The 17,660-nt window shown below is 35.6% G+C and overlaps 1 protein-coding gene across 7 annotated transcripts in view; it reads left to right on the top strand.

The window, feature by feature from the left end:
- Positions 1-17,660, top strand: part of LOC150101260 (ribitol-5-phosphate transferase FKTN-like) — a 353,950-nt gene that overhangs the window by 236,663 nt on the left and 99,627 nt on the right. For all 7 annotated transcript variants that reach the window (XR_016549166.1, XM_090401598.1, XM_090401595.1 and 4 more), the window contains one exon: positions 4,097-4,221. Coding sequence is in view for 6 of the 7 variants with exons in the window: in XM_090401598.1 (XP_090257724.1) it covers positions 4,097-4,221 (125 nt within the window). In the remaining variant the exon portion in view is untranslated. The remainder of the gene's footprint in view (positions 1-4,096; positions 4,222-17,660) is intronic.

The raw sequence follows: 17,660 nt of genomic DNA, 5'->3' as shown, positions 1-17,660 counted from the left end.
AGGTCCTTAATTTTGAATTGTATTTGTAGTGAATTGTGAAATGTCACATATGCTTAGTATCATACCACTATTTACAGTAGTGATCCTATTCGATCTTCATCTTGTGATTGCAAATAACAGTAGTTGATTAACAGGTACAAATTTAATTTATCTACTATGGAAAACTTAAATCAGATGAATTAATCCAAAATCAAGCACTTGATCTCTTTAAAAAGCTCTTAAAGAAGGTAGAGTAGCCTGGATTTTTAAACCTATACTCGTTGGCAAGTGACCCCGACAGCAATGAGGCTAGCACAGAGAATGAAAATATAAACTTAATGGTCTCCCCACCCAAGGAGCTTCAGCAGTTGAATCTCCAGGAGGTACATGTCAGTAAAAGACTAAGGACCAAAGAAGATCACATGGAGGATGACTCTCCTACACAGGATGTGCCATTCAAGAAGAAGGTTCCTCCAGTCATATTCTGTGCAACAAAGAAAAATGGACTTCAGACACAAATCATTAAAAATCAAAATATTGCCTACTCCTGGGCAAAAAATACAGATGAAGGCATAAAAATTCAGCTTACATTTAGCAATTACCGGCAGTTGACTAAACTCATGGATGACTTACAATATCATACTCTTGCCCTAAGTGGTGAAAAAAAAGTGGTAAAGGTGGTACTTTGAGTACTCACTGAAGGTATCTCCGCAGAAGAAATCACAACAGATCATATCAGTCATGGTGTGATGCCAATATCTCTCATGTTAGTAGAAATTAACAACACTCAAAAACAAATTTATGAATTAACCTCAATCTGTGGTCTCTGAATTCCTACTAAAGCACATAAAAAGAGAACATCATCCAGGCTATGCCAGAAATTTGGCCACACTGAAAAGCTGTGTAGGACAGACTACATAGTCTGAAATGTGCTGAAAACCATCCAACCAACTCCTGCACCAAACCTAGAACCACGCCTACCACTACAAAGGATGTAATTTCTATCCAAACAATCGATGGGCATGAAGAAACACACAGCCTACACCAAACTCGATCACCCTTGTCAACCATAATGATCATCCTTCAACTCAAACTCTACAAATCAGGAAAGACAGCTACCACTGAACAAAGCTTATGCCTAGCCGGTGCATTCCAAGAAATTGACACATCACAAACAGACAAATCCCAACCTAACTGTAGTCATAACTGCTTACTAGCCACCATGCTTAAAGATTTTAGAAAATCTATCTCATCACTGATCTCTACCAAAAAAAAAAAAAAGATTTCTGCAAGAAACCCACTCTATTCCAACTGCACTTAGTAATGAACAAGAAAAAAATCCTACCAAACTCAATCCTAATTGCTGTTTGGAACACCATTGGTCTCAACAAAATCCTTGAACTGCAAGAATTCACACTCAGATACAATCCAGATGTAATTCTAATCAATGAGACACATCTTCAGAACAATCTAAAATTACAAGGATACACTACATATAGAAATTACAGATTGAATTTCAGAGGCAGCAGTACTGCCATCTATATGAAAAACTAACTACCTTAAACATAATCAAAACCATAAACCTAGAGATAACAGTCATTAAAGTTTACACCGAATGTTGGAAAACTTAAAATCTACTGAGTAAAACTTTACTTATGACGGATTTAGATGCCGTTGTTTCGTGATGAGATTTTTATTCAATCGCTGTTAAGAGGAGATCTCTGTTCAACTGTGCCATTTGTTTAGATAGGATAATATTAATTTTTATTCAATCTATCCTCAGTTTCATGAGATTTTCTCTATAACAATTATTTCTATTTCCTATTGTATTTATATATATATATATATATATATATATATATATACAAGGGTTCACTAAGATTGGTGCAGTGATTTTTTTACTGTTTCTTTCAGAATCCAAAAAAATCACTGAGTCAAGACCAAAATACAAAAATTAGACATTTAATAAAACAAAAACAATATATATATATATATATATATTGTTTTTGTTTTATTAAATGTCTAATTTTTGTATATATATATATATATTCAAAATTCATTTTTACTCGGTAAACCTTTTTTTTATATATATATACACACACACACACACACTTCAAGCAAAATTACATAACTACAAAATTAATTGGATCCCAGGCCTTTTAAAACAAACTTACACTTAAAAAGAGATCGCCCATTTTCTAACTCACTCTATTACTGATTTGTTTAACATATACTTCATCACATCCATTAGACTAAACACTGTTTACACAATAACAAAATGTTCATAGCCAGTTTCTCTGTTAACGTCCTTTTCCGAAGATATAAGATTCACTTTCATATCACTCTCATGTAGCACACATTAATTCTTCCTGACTCAATTGTCAGGAAGTCTCCTTTTCCCGTAGAAATAACAGTTAGATCTGGCGTCCTTAATCAACGTTTCCTTGAACATTCATTTAGAACGTCAAGTGTAATATCTTATTTTATTTACCAATACTTATTGACAATCTTAACTCCTCCACTTTAAAAAAAAAACTTAGTTCTACGATTCCCTTTTCGGAATCTATTATTAATCTTCCCATCAGCGTTTCCTCGAACATTCCTTTAGAATGTCAATTGCAATATCTTCTTTTATTTACTAATACTTATTGACAGTCTCGATCTTTAAAACTCATAGTTTTACGATTCCTTTTTCGGAATATACTATTCATTTTCCTCCGACTGTCATAAAAAAAGAACTTAATTTCCTAAGAACCCAAATATCTGCCGGCCTGCATTCTCTTTTCTTCCTGAACGCTCTCTTGTTTTCTCTGTTACCACGATACTGAACGCTCTCTCTGTCAGCTGTCGATCACCCATCAAACTCCTCGACGAGCATGCGCACTTCATGAAAGTGGCAAGCGAGAAGCTAAGTATGATGGCTGACAAGTTGTCTCCGTTGGCATAACGAGAATGTTTTTACAAAACGCAACACTTAATATTTTAAACTACAATAAAATTTCTGAAAGGAACACAACTATCCAACTCCAGTAAGTACACAATTTTTTTAAATGCTTTACATTTCATTTTGATAAAATAACATAAATAATGAGCACATCGCAAGTGCCGACAATGCATGTTATGAAACCAAAACTAATACACGCAACATTTAATATATATTTTAAACTACAATAAAATTTCTGAAAGGCACACAACTATCCAAATCCAGTAAGTACACAATTTTTTTAAATGCTTTACATTTCATTTTGACAAAATAACGGGTACATCGCAAGTGCCGACAATGCGTGTTATGAAACCAAAACTAATATACGTACTAACATAAGCAATTTGTAAAAATATTCAGAATTTAAAATTATGATTATTTTTACACCATCTTAGGTATCACAGATTCCACGATCATCGCAGAGGGTTTAAATACCAAGCATTCAATATGAAACAGCAAAATGGTCAATGGAAATGGTTGTATACTGAACAATTACATGAGGCTCAATTATGTTGCAGTAGTAGAACCTATGCATCATGGTTCTTTTGGCAGCCCAGATATTCTAGATATCATTATCCTACAAGATATCAGTATGATTAATGAGCTGTCATCAGACCACAACCCTATCTTTCTTAAATTAAGTACTCAGGAACAATTCTCTCTCCCTCCCCCCATTCTTTCATAGCTTGGGAAAAAAATATCCAAAGTCCTCCCTAACCACATTGGTTTAGTAACCCCCACCATACAAAAAAAAGGAGATAGACAAAGCAATAGCCGACCTCAAATCTGTTGTGGTAACATCTGCTAAATCTTATTTAAATAACTTTAGAGTGTCTTCTAAAGGCATATTGGTGAATAATTTAGGCTACAGTTTTCCAGTGAAACTGGGAAACATTTATTAGTATGTCATACGAATACTATTGGAAACTGTATCCTCAAGATCACAATTTCCAGTAAAAGATTTAAAATATTATGTATACCAACAATTGTAGCTGTGTTTTTACTTAATTCACTTCCTTTTGTAAATTTTACACATGTATGTGCAGATACTTATGTAGATTGAGAAATAAGCAATTTGATTTTGTTCTTTTGGAATTATGTAGAATTGGACATATATACTTTTCTCCTTTGTAGGTTGAAGATAGCTATGAGTTATCATTTCGAGATAGTGATATCAAATTAGATGTCTTTTTCTTCTATGAGCAAGAAAGTTATGTTTGGAATGGTGGAACACAAGCTAGAACTGGGAAAAAATTCAGGTAATTTTTTTTTTTTTTTTTATTGCAGGGTTGGTAATTCCCCATAACATAATTTATTTTCCTTAGTGCATCTCAGTGGAATATGATAAAAATTCATTTGATACTGATGTTGCAAAAAAAAAGTCATCTATAAAATCGTATGTTATATATAATAAATTTAGTTTAATCCTTTATCCAAGTGTGTGCAAACAAAGTTTGCACCTGAAAGTATCTTCAGGACTGGGGTAAAGTGGTACAACACCGAGCGACTCCTTGCAAAGGTGGAGCAAGCTACCAACACTACTATCTCAGTATCTCCCATAATGCAAAACACATCTCCTTGCATATATGTATAATGTTATGCATTAAGGGAAGGGCCACTACCCAGACAAGGAGTCGCCTGGTGTTGTACCACTTTACCCCAGTCCTGAAGATACTTTCAGGTGCAAACTTTGTTTGCACACACTTGGATAAAGGATTAAACTATATTTATTATATTCTGACCAAGTGAAAAATAAACTTTCAACATCTTTCTCTAAATCCAGAGTAATTTAATAAAAAGGTGGCACACCGTTTGGCAGCTCCTATAGGAAGAGATGACCTTGCTAATGCTTCTGCCTTGGTATCTCCACTTGGGCCTGGCTCCCACTGAAGAGACCTCAGTAAAGATTGAAACTAGTCTGGGTAGTGGCCCTTCCCTTAATATTCTGACCAAGTGAAAAATAAACTTTCGATGTCTGTTATATAATATAGTGTTCTCTCAAATCTTATTAAAACTCACAATAGTAACTGAATAAATCGACAGTTAATGTAAGTGCTGTTTGTTAATACTGTTAAATGACTAAAACAAAATGGTCAAATTAGTTATAGGACTCTGAGGATCCTTTAGTGTTACTGTGTACATTCTGTTCCAACATCATTTTCCTGCGAGTATCATAACAGCAGGAAATCCCAAGTTAATTTATTCAGCATAATATTAAAATTATCATATTTTTATTTTAATATTAGACTGAATAAATTCATTTGGAATTTTCTATTGTTCCGTACATGTTATTACACTTAATATCACTGTAATAACTTGAATACCAAGAATAACTGGCAACAGTGATACTTGTTTCACAGTCTTCAGTACAGTCAACTCAGTATAAAAAACTACAAAAAAAAAAAGTCTCAACCAAAACTATATACATACAGTCACAGTCCTGTTCTAAAGGAACTTTGCTATAGCACAGCAAGAAGGATGACTATAGAAAAAGAAACTACTTTTTTTTTTTCCACAGATCATCCTTCTACCAGCCAGTATCAGCCATGTATCTTATGGCACTACAACAATGCCAATTAGGATACTTTTGAAGATTTCTGTGCCTGTTTTTCCAATGTCTTATTGTTTTTGCTCTCCTGATATACCCCCACCTCTATACAAGACCAAGCTGTCCAACAAACATGCCAAAGTAGTTCATGACAAAAATGCAACATACATTCAGGGGGCCAACGTTAAAATATCCGGCTTTTCACAGTACTTACACTACATCATGTAACAAATGTAAAAATATCAACAAATCCAAAGCAGACATTGTAAGGACCAAATGCACTTGCCTCTCGCTCAAATGGAAATGATCCTTCAGGTCCTTCGCAATGGCTAGAAAAGGCATGTTTCTGCCTCTCTCAATCCTGCTGGTACAGTGATAACCAGGAGACATCTTGGCATTGGTCTTTACCTTCCACTCTTGTTTAGATGACCAAAGCAAATCTTCCATTCATGAACTTCCCATGGATCTTTCATCATAAAAATACTCAGTAGCCTTGACACTTATAAGGCTCTTGGTCTAGATCAGTGGTTCCCAAACTTATTTGGCTTACCATCCCCTTTACCAAAAAAATTATTCAGCATTCTCCTGGAAACTACAAGGTGGCCATAAATTAACTTTCCCTCACTGGAGGTATCTGTAGCTAAAACTAATACACGGAATGAGACTACATTTTATATTGAGAATTTCGAAGGTATGCTAAAAATTAAAAATTCATCTCCCTTCGAAGGGAGATGAATTCCTCAAAAAAAAAGATTTAGTACAAAAAGTCGCCGATAGGGGAAATTATGGTGATGGCGGAGCCGAAAGCAGTCAAAAAGGTTGGTCGATTGGTAGAGCCTCTGCTACTAATGGCTCGCAAAAAGTTAAGCAGGTTTGAGCACGGTTAGTAGTTAGAAGTGGACAATTGTTCAATGGTGTTGGCACATTCTCCCTCAATGAGTCTTTGGACTCCCTGGAGGTGTCACATAAATATAACAATAATATTTGCAGTAAACGTAGGAGTATTTGAAATCTGTTGTGTATGTTGGTAGCATTCCCAACTTACATGTCTTGAAAGAGAACATAAAATGGGCTGTTATGAACATCCAATCCGACTCCTTATGCTCAGCTGTAGAGCATGTCGCACACCAGATGCAATTTATTGTACACAAGAAAGGTCAGCACATTGAAAATGGTGTATGTGGCCCAGGGAACTCTGATTCTGATGAATAAGGATTCATCAGAATATTCTGATGAACATTATTTCCTGTGAGTTCAATCACTACATTAATTTCTGTGTCTCTTGCAAACTGTTGTTTTAGTTTATTATTTTTATTATCATTGTAATGCACCACATATCCAGCTGGAATGAGTGATGCGGCTGTTGCTTACACCATACAAATGTTATTATTCGATTTTATCTGCCTTTAATGTAATTATTTGCTTGTTTTCGGCTCTGCCAGCACCAAAATTTCCCCTATCGGTGACTTTTCGTACTAAATCTTTTTTTTCGCAGAAATCATCTCCCCATGTCATCAAAAGTCTCAATTTAAAATTTGGTCTCATTCTGTTTATTGGTTTTAGCTACAGATGCCTCCAAAGAGGGAAGGTTATTTTATGGCCACCCTGTACTTTCTAGACCAAACCAGCTCTACCTAATACATATAAAAGAAAATCATATGAAAATCAGATCAGCAGTTCTTGAGTTTTAAGTGAACAAACAGATATATAAAAAAAAATGCAAATTTGTTTCTGTATCTATCTAGTAGAGATTTTTGAAGTTTGGAAATAAGACACCTTGGAACTGAAATTTTAAAACTATTTATTGAAATCAACAAAAGAAACAAATTGCACATAAACATAGGACAAGTTGGAGCTGAAAATTTAATAACACTATTAAAATTAAGAAAACAAACATAAATTGCACATATGTAAAATTCCCACATAAAATAGTAAATAACAATATTTGAGGAGGATGAGCCTTGTGTGTTGGTTCCAATTTATTGATATTTGGTTCTATATTTGTGAGCAGCATTCTTAAATTACTGCAATCAGCTATTTGCAGTCAGTTTCTTTTTATAGTTAAAAGATTTGTGACTGCACTGAACTCATGTTCCACTAAATATGATAATGAAAATGTGATTAACAACTTTTTTTAATACAATCCACAATCCCTGATAAAGTATGGGCATCTGCTTTTGCAACCAGAACTGTTGGTATCCATTTTTGAATTAATTTCAATTCCTCATTTGTTGTTACTTCTATCAGTTCTTATAATTGTAAAGATTCTTCTATGTTTGTACTTAAAAGCGGGTCCAAAGTCCAATCAGGTATTTTCATTTCAAGAATATATTTAAATCGTTGGTTGAAATCACAATGGAGAGCCACCAAGTGCTGACAATAGCTGAGCATGTCTTCATCACATTTTTTCACTGTTGATAGATTTGGAAACTGGTTTAATTCTCCTTGTCTTAAGTTTCATTTATACAGGACAAATTTTGACACAAACACAGAAATAACAGCTTTTTTTTTTTTTTATTAAATTCAGCTCATCTCCTTGGAGCTGTAGATCTAGTTCATTAAAGTTGTTAAACAAGTCTGCTCATAAAGAATGATCTGTTTTCTAAAAACTAGCACTGAGGCAAAGAGTTTTTAAAATAGGAGCAGCAAGTGCTTGAATTCTTCATTGTTTTCAATACAAAGTTTTTCAAACAATACATAATGAAAATTATGGAAACTACTGTGTTAGAGTAAAACTTTAGTTTAATATAAACCAAAATGAACACTCAACGTTTTGACCTTTTCATCAAGGTCAGTATCTGGAGTATATACACATATATACAAAGAAACAAACTGCATTACAATCTACATGCCAATCTAAAGTTACTGACCAACTGTTACAACTATTTGTATTGACCTGATGACTCTGGTGGGGTAGAAACCTTACAACTGGAGTCCTATTATTATTTTATATATTAGGTTAGGCTGGAGAGCAACAAATTTATTTTGACACACGAAGTAACCAGAATGTAGTACGTGGACAAAGAAAGTGTTGGGAGGAAATTTGTTCTATAGGAAAAGAATTGTGTCACTGATTGGGACATTTGTGAAAAGAGCAGAAACATCAAACTGACTAATAAATTATCTTTGCCGAGTGTTATGTTTTTAATTTTGTTTATGAAGTGTTGTGTGTTCTTTATATAGGAGGAAAGGGGGGAGATGACCTATCAACTCCTTGAGTGTTGATGCTAATTTCTTGGCTAGGTGATAATTAGGGCTGTCTATTCGCTCCACCATTAGCTGAAGTGGAACGTTATGTTTGTGTACCTCGGAGACTCCATGGGGTGTAAGTTTTTTAACAGTGTCCAACTTAAAATGCTACAGTTGTATGATGTGAGTGGATCATTATATCAAGCAATACTTAGTCTTTATTTGAGTTGTAAGTCAGCAGTTAGAATTGAAGTAAACAAGGAGATGATTTAATGTTAAACCTGGTGTCAGACAAGGCTGTACATTTCCCCCCCTCTGTTATTCATTATCTATATGAATTACATTATGAAGGAAAGTGGTATTAAATCTGATATCAAAACTGGAGCTGTTAATGTCAGCTCCTTGCTTTATTCAGATGATGTTATATTTCTAAATAAATCTGCTACAAGTCTGCAAGATTCCCTGACTAAATTGAATAACTGTTGTGATATTAACGTGTGATATATACGTGCAGCTGCATACTTGACTTACATGTCTGTTTGCTTACTTGGGAAAAAGGATTAAAAACCTAGCTTATAAAATTGTTTGGTATCTTTAACATAATATATACCCAAGGTAAGAAACTTTCTACATCTTACTCTCATCCTGAGATTTTTATTTAATGAAATCAAAGCACCTTATGGAAACTTGTTTAGGTAAAATTTATATAAGCTCTGTATTACTTCACCCTTGGCATTTTTTAGGTCACTGACAAGACCTCAATAAAGGTCGAAACGGATCTGGGTAGTGACCATTACCTTAATGCATAGCATCATACATCTCTGCAAGGGAACGTGCTTTGCATTAGGGGAAAATTCTAAGGAAAGTGATCGGAGTTTACTCCACCTTTACAACTTGTAGCTGCAAACTTGACTTGTCTGTTTGCTTACTTGGAAAAAAGGATTAAAAACCTAGCTTATAAAACTGTTTGGTATCTTTAACATAATATATATCCAAGGTAAAAAACTTTCAACTGTTGTGATAGATATGGTATGAAGGTCAGCAATAACAAGACAAAGATAATGAAAATAGGCAGAAGCATTAAAAATATCAGCTGCATTGTGAATGGAGAACCTATAGAACAAGTAAAACATTTCAGCTACTTAGGCATGATTTTTAGTGAAGATGGTAAATTAAATGTGGAAATAGACAACAGAATCGACAAAGCTGGTATGGTAGGAAGTCAACTGAATAAATTTATATGGAATAAGAGAGAAATTAGTCAAAACACTAAATTAGCTGTATACAAGACACTGTTCAAACCAATTTTAACTTATGGATCTGAGAGCTGGGTTAGAAGTAAAACACTTGACCAAAGACTAGAGACCGCAGATATGAGAGTCCTGAGAAAGATTAGGGGCATGAACAGATGGCATCAATGGCAATATCATATTAAAGACGAGAGAATATTAGGAAAGAACTTGGCATTGTCAGTATCCAGGAATGCTTTAGCAGAGCTAATCTCAGGTGGTATGGTCACTTAAACAGAATGGGAGAGGAAAGATTATCAAAACAAATTTTTCTGCTAGGTTGGCAGGAAAAAGACCCAGAGGAAGACTAAGATATAGATGGATTGATACAGCAAAAAGTGACTTAGAAGATAGAAATATAAGATCTGACAATGTTGTAGCATTGACGAGATAATGTACAAGGATGTACATTATCTCCTCTGTTATTCATTATCTATATGGATCGCATTATGAAGGAAAATGGTATTAAACCTGATATCAGAATTGGAGATGTTAATGTCAGCTCTTTGCTTTATGCAGATGACATTATACTTCTAAATAAATCTGCTACAAGTCTGCAAGATTCTCTGACTAAATTGAATAGCTGTTGTAATAGATATGGTATGAAGGTCAGCAATAAAAAGACAAAGACAATGAAAATAGGCAGAATCATTGAAAATGTCAACTGTGTTGTGAATGGAGAACCTGTGGAACAAGTAAAACATTTCAGCTTCTTATTGACGATTTTTACTGAAGATGGTAAATTAAATATAGAAATAGACAACAGAATCAATAAAACTGGTATGGTAGGAAGTCAACTGAATAAATTCTTATGGAATAAGAGAGAAATTAGTCGTAACACTAAATTAGCTGTATACAAGGCAGTGTTCAAACCAGTTTTAACTTATGGATCTGAGAGCTGGGCCAGAAGTAAAACACTTGACCAAAGACTAGAGACCGCAGAGAAAGATTAGAGGCGTGAACAGATGGCATCAATGGCAATATCACATTAAAAACGAGGATATTAGGAAAGAACTTGACATTGACAGCATCCAGGAATGCATTAGCAGAGCTAATCTCAGGTGGTATGGTCACTTAAATAGAATGGGAGAGGAAAGATTAGCAAAACAAGTGTTCTCTGCCAGGTTGGCAGGAAAACAACCCAGAGGAAGACCAAGATATAGGTGGATTGATATGGTACAAAGTGCCTTAGATGATGGTAATGTTGGAGTCTTGACAAGCAACAGACTGATTTGGAAGAAAATTGTAGATAGGAAGTTAGTAATGATGTAATTTTTTTCATGTAGTTGAGGGTACATGGCAGGAATTTGATGATGACACCCTACATCAAATTGATTGGAAAAGTACTTGCTTGTTACATCATACAAAAACCTGGTATGAACGTATATTTTAAAGAAGCTTGCGAAATTTTGATCAACCACCCCAATCTTAACAATAATGGTGGCATAAAAATCCCAAGAATTTGGATGGCACACATTCAGCCCACTTAGTTTCCAACAAATCCTGACTTTTGGACTCTAAACGATTTTTCAGCTTTTATTGGCCACTATCCATACATTCCAGTTGGTTGTAATTTGTATGTACGGTGTATACTTATATAAGTAATTTTTATTTTTTGAAAACTGTTGCTTTCCAGCTTAATTTAATTTTGTAACCTAATAGATAATAATAATAGAACTCTAGCCTTGATGTAGTAAGGTTTTTTCCCACCAGAGATCAGGCCAATAGTTGTAATGGTTGGTCAGTAACTTTAGCATGCCATGTAGATTGTAGTACAGCTTGTTTCTTTGTATATATGTGTATATTCCAGATGATGACCTTAATGTGAAGGTTGAAACGTTGAGTGTTTATTTTGGTTTATTGTTTCCATAATTTTCATGATGTATTCTGATCACTGTGTAAGCATGAAGGAAAAGATTGTCCAAACAATCTGTCATTCAATGAATGACTTGATTTTGTTGACTGCTGTAATTACATGTAATGACCCATGTAGGTGATCACTCAGGTATTTGGCAACTAAATGTTAACGATGAATAACATTTGGCACCACCTCTGAAATATGCAATAAAAACTGCGATGGCAGGTTCCCTCAGTCATAGCAGACAAGATATTATTCAGAAGGATTTCTTTTTCTTTAAAAAACTCTTTCAATGCATGAAATATCGATTCTCCTTTAGTGTCAGTTAGCAAATTTTTAACAAATAATAATTCTTGGCAAATTGTTCTTCTTTTATTCATTATACATATGATAAAAGTAAGGCTTCATTTCTTGGTAAAGTAGACCCATCAAGTTGTATAGAGAGCTAGGTTTTTTAAATACTCACATAATGAGTCTTCAACATCCTAGGCCATTTCATCAATTCTTTCATGCACTCTATTATTACTCAAAGGAATTTTATCAGAGACTGGCTTATGCAGTGCATATGACCTCACTAACAGCTGGTAGAATTAGTTCTTACCAACATTATGCAGTTTTCCTGATGTAGCAATCAGTAAGGAAATGTTGTAAGAGGCATGCAACCCATTATCATCTTTTTCAGCAGCATCCAAACTAGATGCTGCTGAAAACATACCTGCCAGTGTTGGTTGTTTCAAAAATTTTTCTTTAGGTGCTTGAAAATATGATAAATCCTTATCTTTTTTATTAGCATGAACTTTTGTCAAATGTTCTTCTAGTTTTGAAGGCTTCAATAGATTCATTTCAAAAAACTTTTTATCAAATCAGGCACATTGGTAAGGTTTTGTTTATAGGCCACTGAATAAAGCCATATTTCAAATACAAAGGGACCTTGGTCGAATGGCTCCTGAACATAATTTCCAGACAAAGAAATGCACCAGTTTCCGAACAGAATCTCGGTTCCCAAATAGACAACTCCGTGGGCTGAGATGTATGGTGGAAGAGCATCAGTTACACCGTAGCCTCCGCTCAATGCAGACAACTGCTCGAATTTGCAGTGCCTTTTCTGGATTTTCTGTGTGTTTTGTTATTTTTTTTTTATAAATTATTATTAAATAAGTCACCATGGAGCCGAAGAAGGATACTGATAGCAGCAAAGCAAAAAAAGTTGTTAGAACCACGATAGAGATGAAAAAAGAAATCATATCCAAACATGAAAATGGTATTTGTGTCTCGGATCATGCTGTGCAGTTTGGTATGGCAAACTCACCAATCTGTACAATACTCAAAAATAAAGAGGCAATCAAGGGAGCTGATGTTGCAAAAGGGGTAAAAGTTCTTACTAAACAAAGATCACAGACGATTGAATAAATGGAAAAATTCTTGCTGATTTGGATCAACGAGAAACAATTAAGCTGGTGATAGTGTTGCTGAGGCTGTAATTTGTGAAAAAGCAAGGCGATTACATGATGACCTGTTAAAGAGAAACCTGGTAGAAGCAATGATACTGATGTGTTCAAAGCTAGTAGAGGGTTGTTCGAGAAATTTAAGAGAAGTGACATACATAGTGTGGTTAGTCACGGGAAGGCTGCGAGTTCGAACCAAGCAGCAGCTGAGAAATATTGAAAGAATTTAGTGACTATGTAAAGGCTGAGGGTTTACTTCCCCAGCGAGTGTTCAACTATTATGAAACCAGCCCGTTTGGGAAAAAATTGCCAAAGAGGACCTACATCACTCAGGAGGAAAAAGCATTGCCAGGACACAAGCCAATGAAGGACAGGCTGACTCTTTTGCTATGTGGAAACACAAGTGGGGACTTCAGGGTCAAGTCTTTGCTTGTGTACCACTGCCTCAGAATACGAGGGTATTTAAGAAAAATAACGTGAAAAAAAAATAAAGGCTTAAAGTAAATTGTCTGTTATGTGGGCTAATAGTAAGGCTTGGATCACCAGGCAATTTTTTATTGAGTGGATTCATGAAGTCTTTGCCCAAAGTGTGAGAAAATACCTTCAAGAAAAAAATTTCCAATAAGCCTTCTTGAGATAGACAATGCTCCTGCTCACCCTCCATGCTTGGAAGATGACTTGGTGGAAGAGTTTGATTTTATCACAATGAAGTTCCTGTCCCCTAACACGACTCTTCTAATCCAGCCCATGGACCAGCAGGTTAATTCAAACTTTAAGAAACTCTATACCAAAGCACTGTTTCAAAGGTGTTTTGAAGTTACCTCTGACACAGAATTAACACTCAAAGAATTCTGGAAAAATCACTTCAACATCCCCCATTGCTTAAGTATCCTTGACAGCCTGAGTACAAGTGACTTACAGGACCATGAACTCGGCCTGGAGGAAATTGTTGCAAGACTGTATACCAGGCAGAGACATTGAGGGCTTTAAGGCTGAGTATGTTGCTGTTGTCGATGATATTGTGTCTCTGAGCAAAAGCATGGGCTTGGAAGTTGACAATGCTGATGTGGAGTAGTTTAATGGTGGACCACAGGAATGAGCTCACCATGGAAGAACTGGAACCTTCACAGCAGGAGCAGCAAAGGACAGTGGTGGAGGAAATGTCTTCAGAGAAAGGGAGGATGTTCCTAGTTCTTTGATCAACGAAAAGTGTGCGAAATGAGGTGAGGTGCAAACTTTTGTGGAAAGATATCACCCTGATATCTTTCCACAAAATATATCACAAAAGTTATCACCCTGACAAAGCTGTAGCAAACTACATCATAAACCTTTTCAATGACAATGCCATGTCTCACTTCAGAAACATTTTAAAACGCAGGCAAAAAAAAATCTCATTTATCAAGTTTTTAGTGAGACAGAGGTCCAGTGTGTCTCGAGTGGTGCCGTGAGACAGAAAAGAGAAACACCCCAGAAGGAGAGTTACCTGATGTTTTTATGGAAGGGGACCCCTCATCCTCACCACCTTCCACTTATGCCATCAGCTCTCCTCTGTACAGTTAAAGTGAACTTAAATTTTCATCTATATTTTACTTATTTATTGTTTGATTTTATGCATTTTCATTGTTTTTGTATACGATTTTATGCAGGAAGTACTGTTATAAAGGCTTAAATAACCAATTATCTGGAGTTCGGGAAGAGATTAATCCATTTTACATTAATTTTTATGGGAAAATGGTTTCAGTTTTCAAACAAATTGGTTTCCGGACAGCCTTTAAGAACGAATTATGTTTGACAACAGAGGTTCCACTGTATTCAGTATTATGTTTTCTTGGGTTCAGCCATATTATCTGTAAAAAAAAAAAAGTCAAATTTAAAAAATTGCTAGAATGCAATTTCTCGCATACCTAAACCAAATTATTTTTACAAGAAAAGGTATTAAAATACTCATGTGAAACCTGCTGTTTTATTGGAATCTTCTTGGGAAGGGGTACAAATAGCCTTAAAACTTACCAAAAATGGCAAAGCTGCAGGAATGGATGGTATACTCCCTAAGTTCCTAAAACATCTTGGTCAACATGGCCAAGCATGGCTGGCTGCCCTTTTCTCAGAAATCATCATGATTGCTAAACTACCAAAGCTGTGGCGGGAAGCCAAAATAATTGCCTTGTCCAAACCAGGGAAAGATCCAGATGATGTGAAAAACCTACGACCTATATCCTTGCTTTGCACCACCTTTAAGCTCTTTGAAAGAATTTCACCACTCATCGAAAGAGCACTCCCAACTGAACAAGGTGGCTTCAGGCCAGGAAGAAGTTGCTGTGACCAGGTCCTGGCAACTCAAATTGAAGCAGGCTTCCAGAAGAAACTTAAATCTGGAACCACTTTCTTTGACCTAAAATCTGCTTATGACAGTTTGGATCAGGGGCCTCCTCCTAAAACTAGGAAATATTATAAAGTGTAAAAAAGCTTTATTTTTTTTAAATTTTTTTAAAAGAGAACAGAATCACCTTTTTGAATCTATTCTCTCCAACAGAAAGATCTGGGTCCATATTGGCGGAAAAAAGAGCAGGCCCAGATTCTTTCACAACAGTCTTCCTCAGAACTCTGTGTTATCCCCTATACTTTTTAACATCTACATGTATGATCTACCTCATACCAGATCAAGCAAGTATATGTACGCCGATGACCTAGCGATCTTACATCAATCCACCTGCTTTATCAACCTTCAATACGGACCTGAACACCCTGGAAGAGTATTTCAAGCAGTGGTACTTGAAGCCAAATCCAACAAAAACAGTGTCCTCAATATTTCACCTGTACAATGCAGATGCAAATCAACAACTTAACCTTTCTTTCTGTGGAAAAATGGTAGGACACGAGCCTCACCCAAAATACCTTGGAGTGAGCCTGGACAGAAACCTAACCTATAAAAGGCACATCATCAACTTCTCCAATAAAATTAAAACCAGAAATAATATCATTTCAAGGCTTACTGGAACAACCTGGGGTTGTGGTGCAGAAGTCCTAAGGTCGTCCGCACTAGCCCTCGCATTCTCTACAGCAGAATATTGTGCCTCTGTCTGGGAAAGAAGTATACACATTAACATCATAGACACCCAGCTAAACTCTACCATGCGCACAATTAGTGGGACAGTGAGAAGTACCCCTATCTCTCCTGGCTGCATGTCTTATCTAACATTGCTGTGTAAGGAAGGTTTTTTGATCATTCTTTTGTGTGTCACAGCTTTCTCTCATCAGATGTCTTTATTAATGCTAGAGTATCCCAAGGTTGCATACTCTTGCTCATGCTATTCTTCCTATACATCAGTAAACTTCTAACTTCATATCCTCTGATTTTGCTCATGACAGTACTCTATTAAAAATATTGTAATACTCAAATAATTCAGACTTAAAGACCATAGCCAGTCTGTTAAACATCAATCTCCTCGCTATTCTCAAATAGTAGTCATTTCTTATTATCCAAAAGAAAGATCCTCTTGCTTTTGATTTACAGTGAAAGTCTTCTATGTTCTTTTCTTGGGCTGACTTTAATCTTACTCACTTTGGCATAAACATATCACATTCATAGTCTTTAAAATATTACTTCTCTCCCTTAACTCCTTATCCTTCTCATCCGTCCCTTAGGACAGGCTGAGAAGAGAGGGGAATCATTAGCTGAAATGTGTTTGTGTCAGGAAAGGTTGAAAGTATAGGTCAGTCCAAGAACTAAAATGTGATTATATTTTGATATCTGGATATTATTCATGATAACAGGGAGGAATGCAAGCTCTTTCTTGCACGAGATCAGACAGGACTGTGTTTATGTGGCATTGAAGTTTATAAGGTTACCTTTGTCCCAATGAAATGTAGCTAGGAGATTTAGTTTTGGAAGCAAGAGAGGAAAGAGTCTTCACCCAATAACCCAGTTTACCATGGAAAAAGAAACTAATAATATACCATGGTAACCTATCCTTTTCAGTATACAATAAGCCCACCCACACAAACAGATACATTCACAAGCTTTCCCATCACCCATTCTCCCCCCCCCCCTCCTCTCAATATCACAAACACTAACCAATAGGGCCTATAACTTTTGTTCCAATGAGTCCTCTCTTACAGCAGAACTTAATTATACACACCAAACCTTATCTAATGGCTACACTTCCCACAGCATTAAAAAAATAATAACAACAATTCTTCCCTGAATCCTCGACTCTCCCTTCAGAAAAATTTTAGTAATGCTACCATTCCCTATGTGAGAGGCACTTCAGAAAATATAGCCAGTCTTAAAGAAATAGAATCTCTGCATGGCTGTCAAAGCACTACCAAAAGCTAGTTAGGACTCTCGACTGAAATTTAAGAGTCTAGG

Source organism: Typopeltis vanoorti, chromosome 12 (assembly GCF_054136105.1).
Source record: "Typopeltis vanoorti isolate ZY-2024b chromosome 12, IOZ_Tvanoo_1.0, whole genome shotgun sequence".
Classification (NCBI taxonomy): domain Eukaryota; kingdom Metazoa; phylum Arthropoda; class Arachnida; order Uropygi; family Thelyphonidae; genus Typopeltis; species Typopeltis vanoorti.
This window is presented reverse-complemented; position numbering and strand designations above follow the sequence as displayed.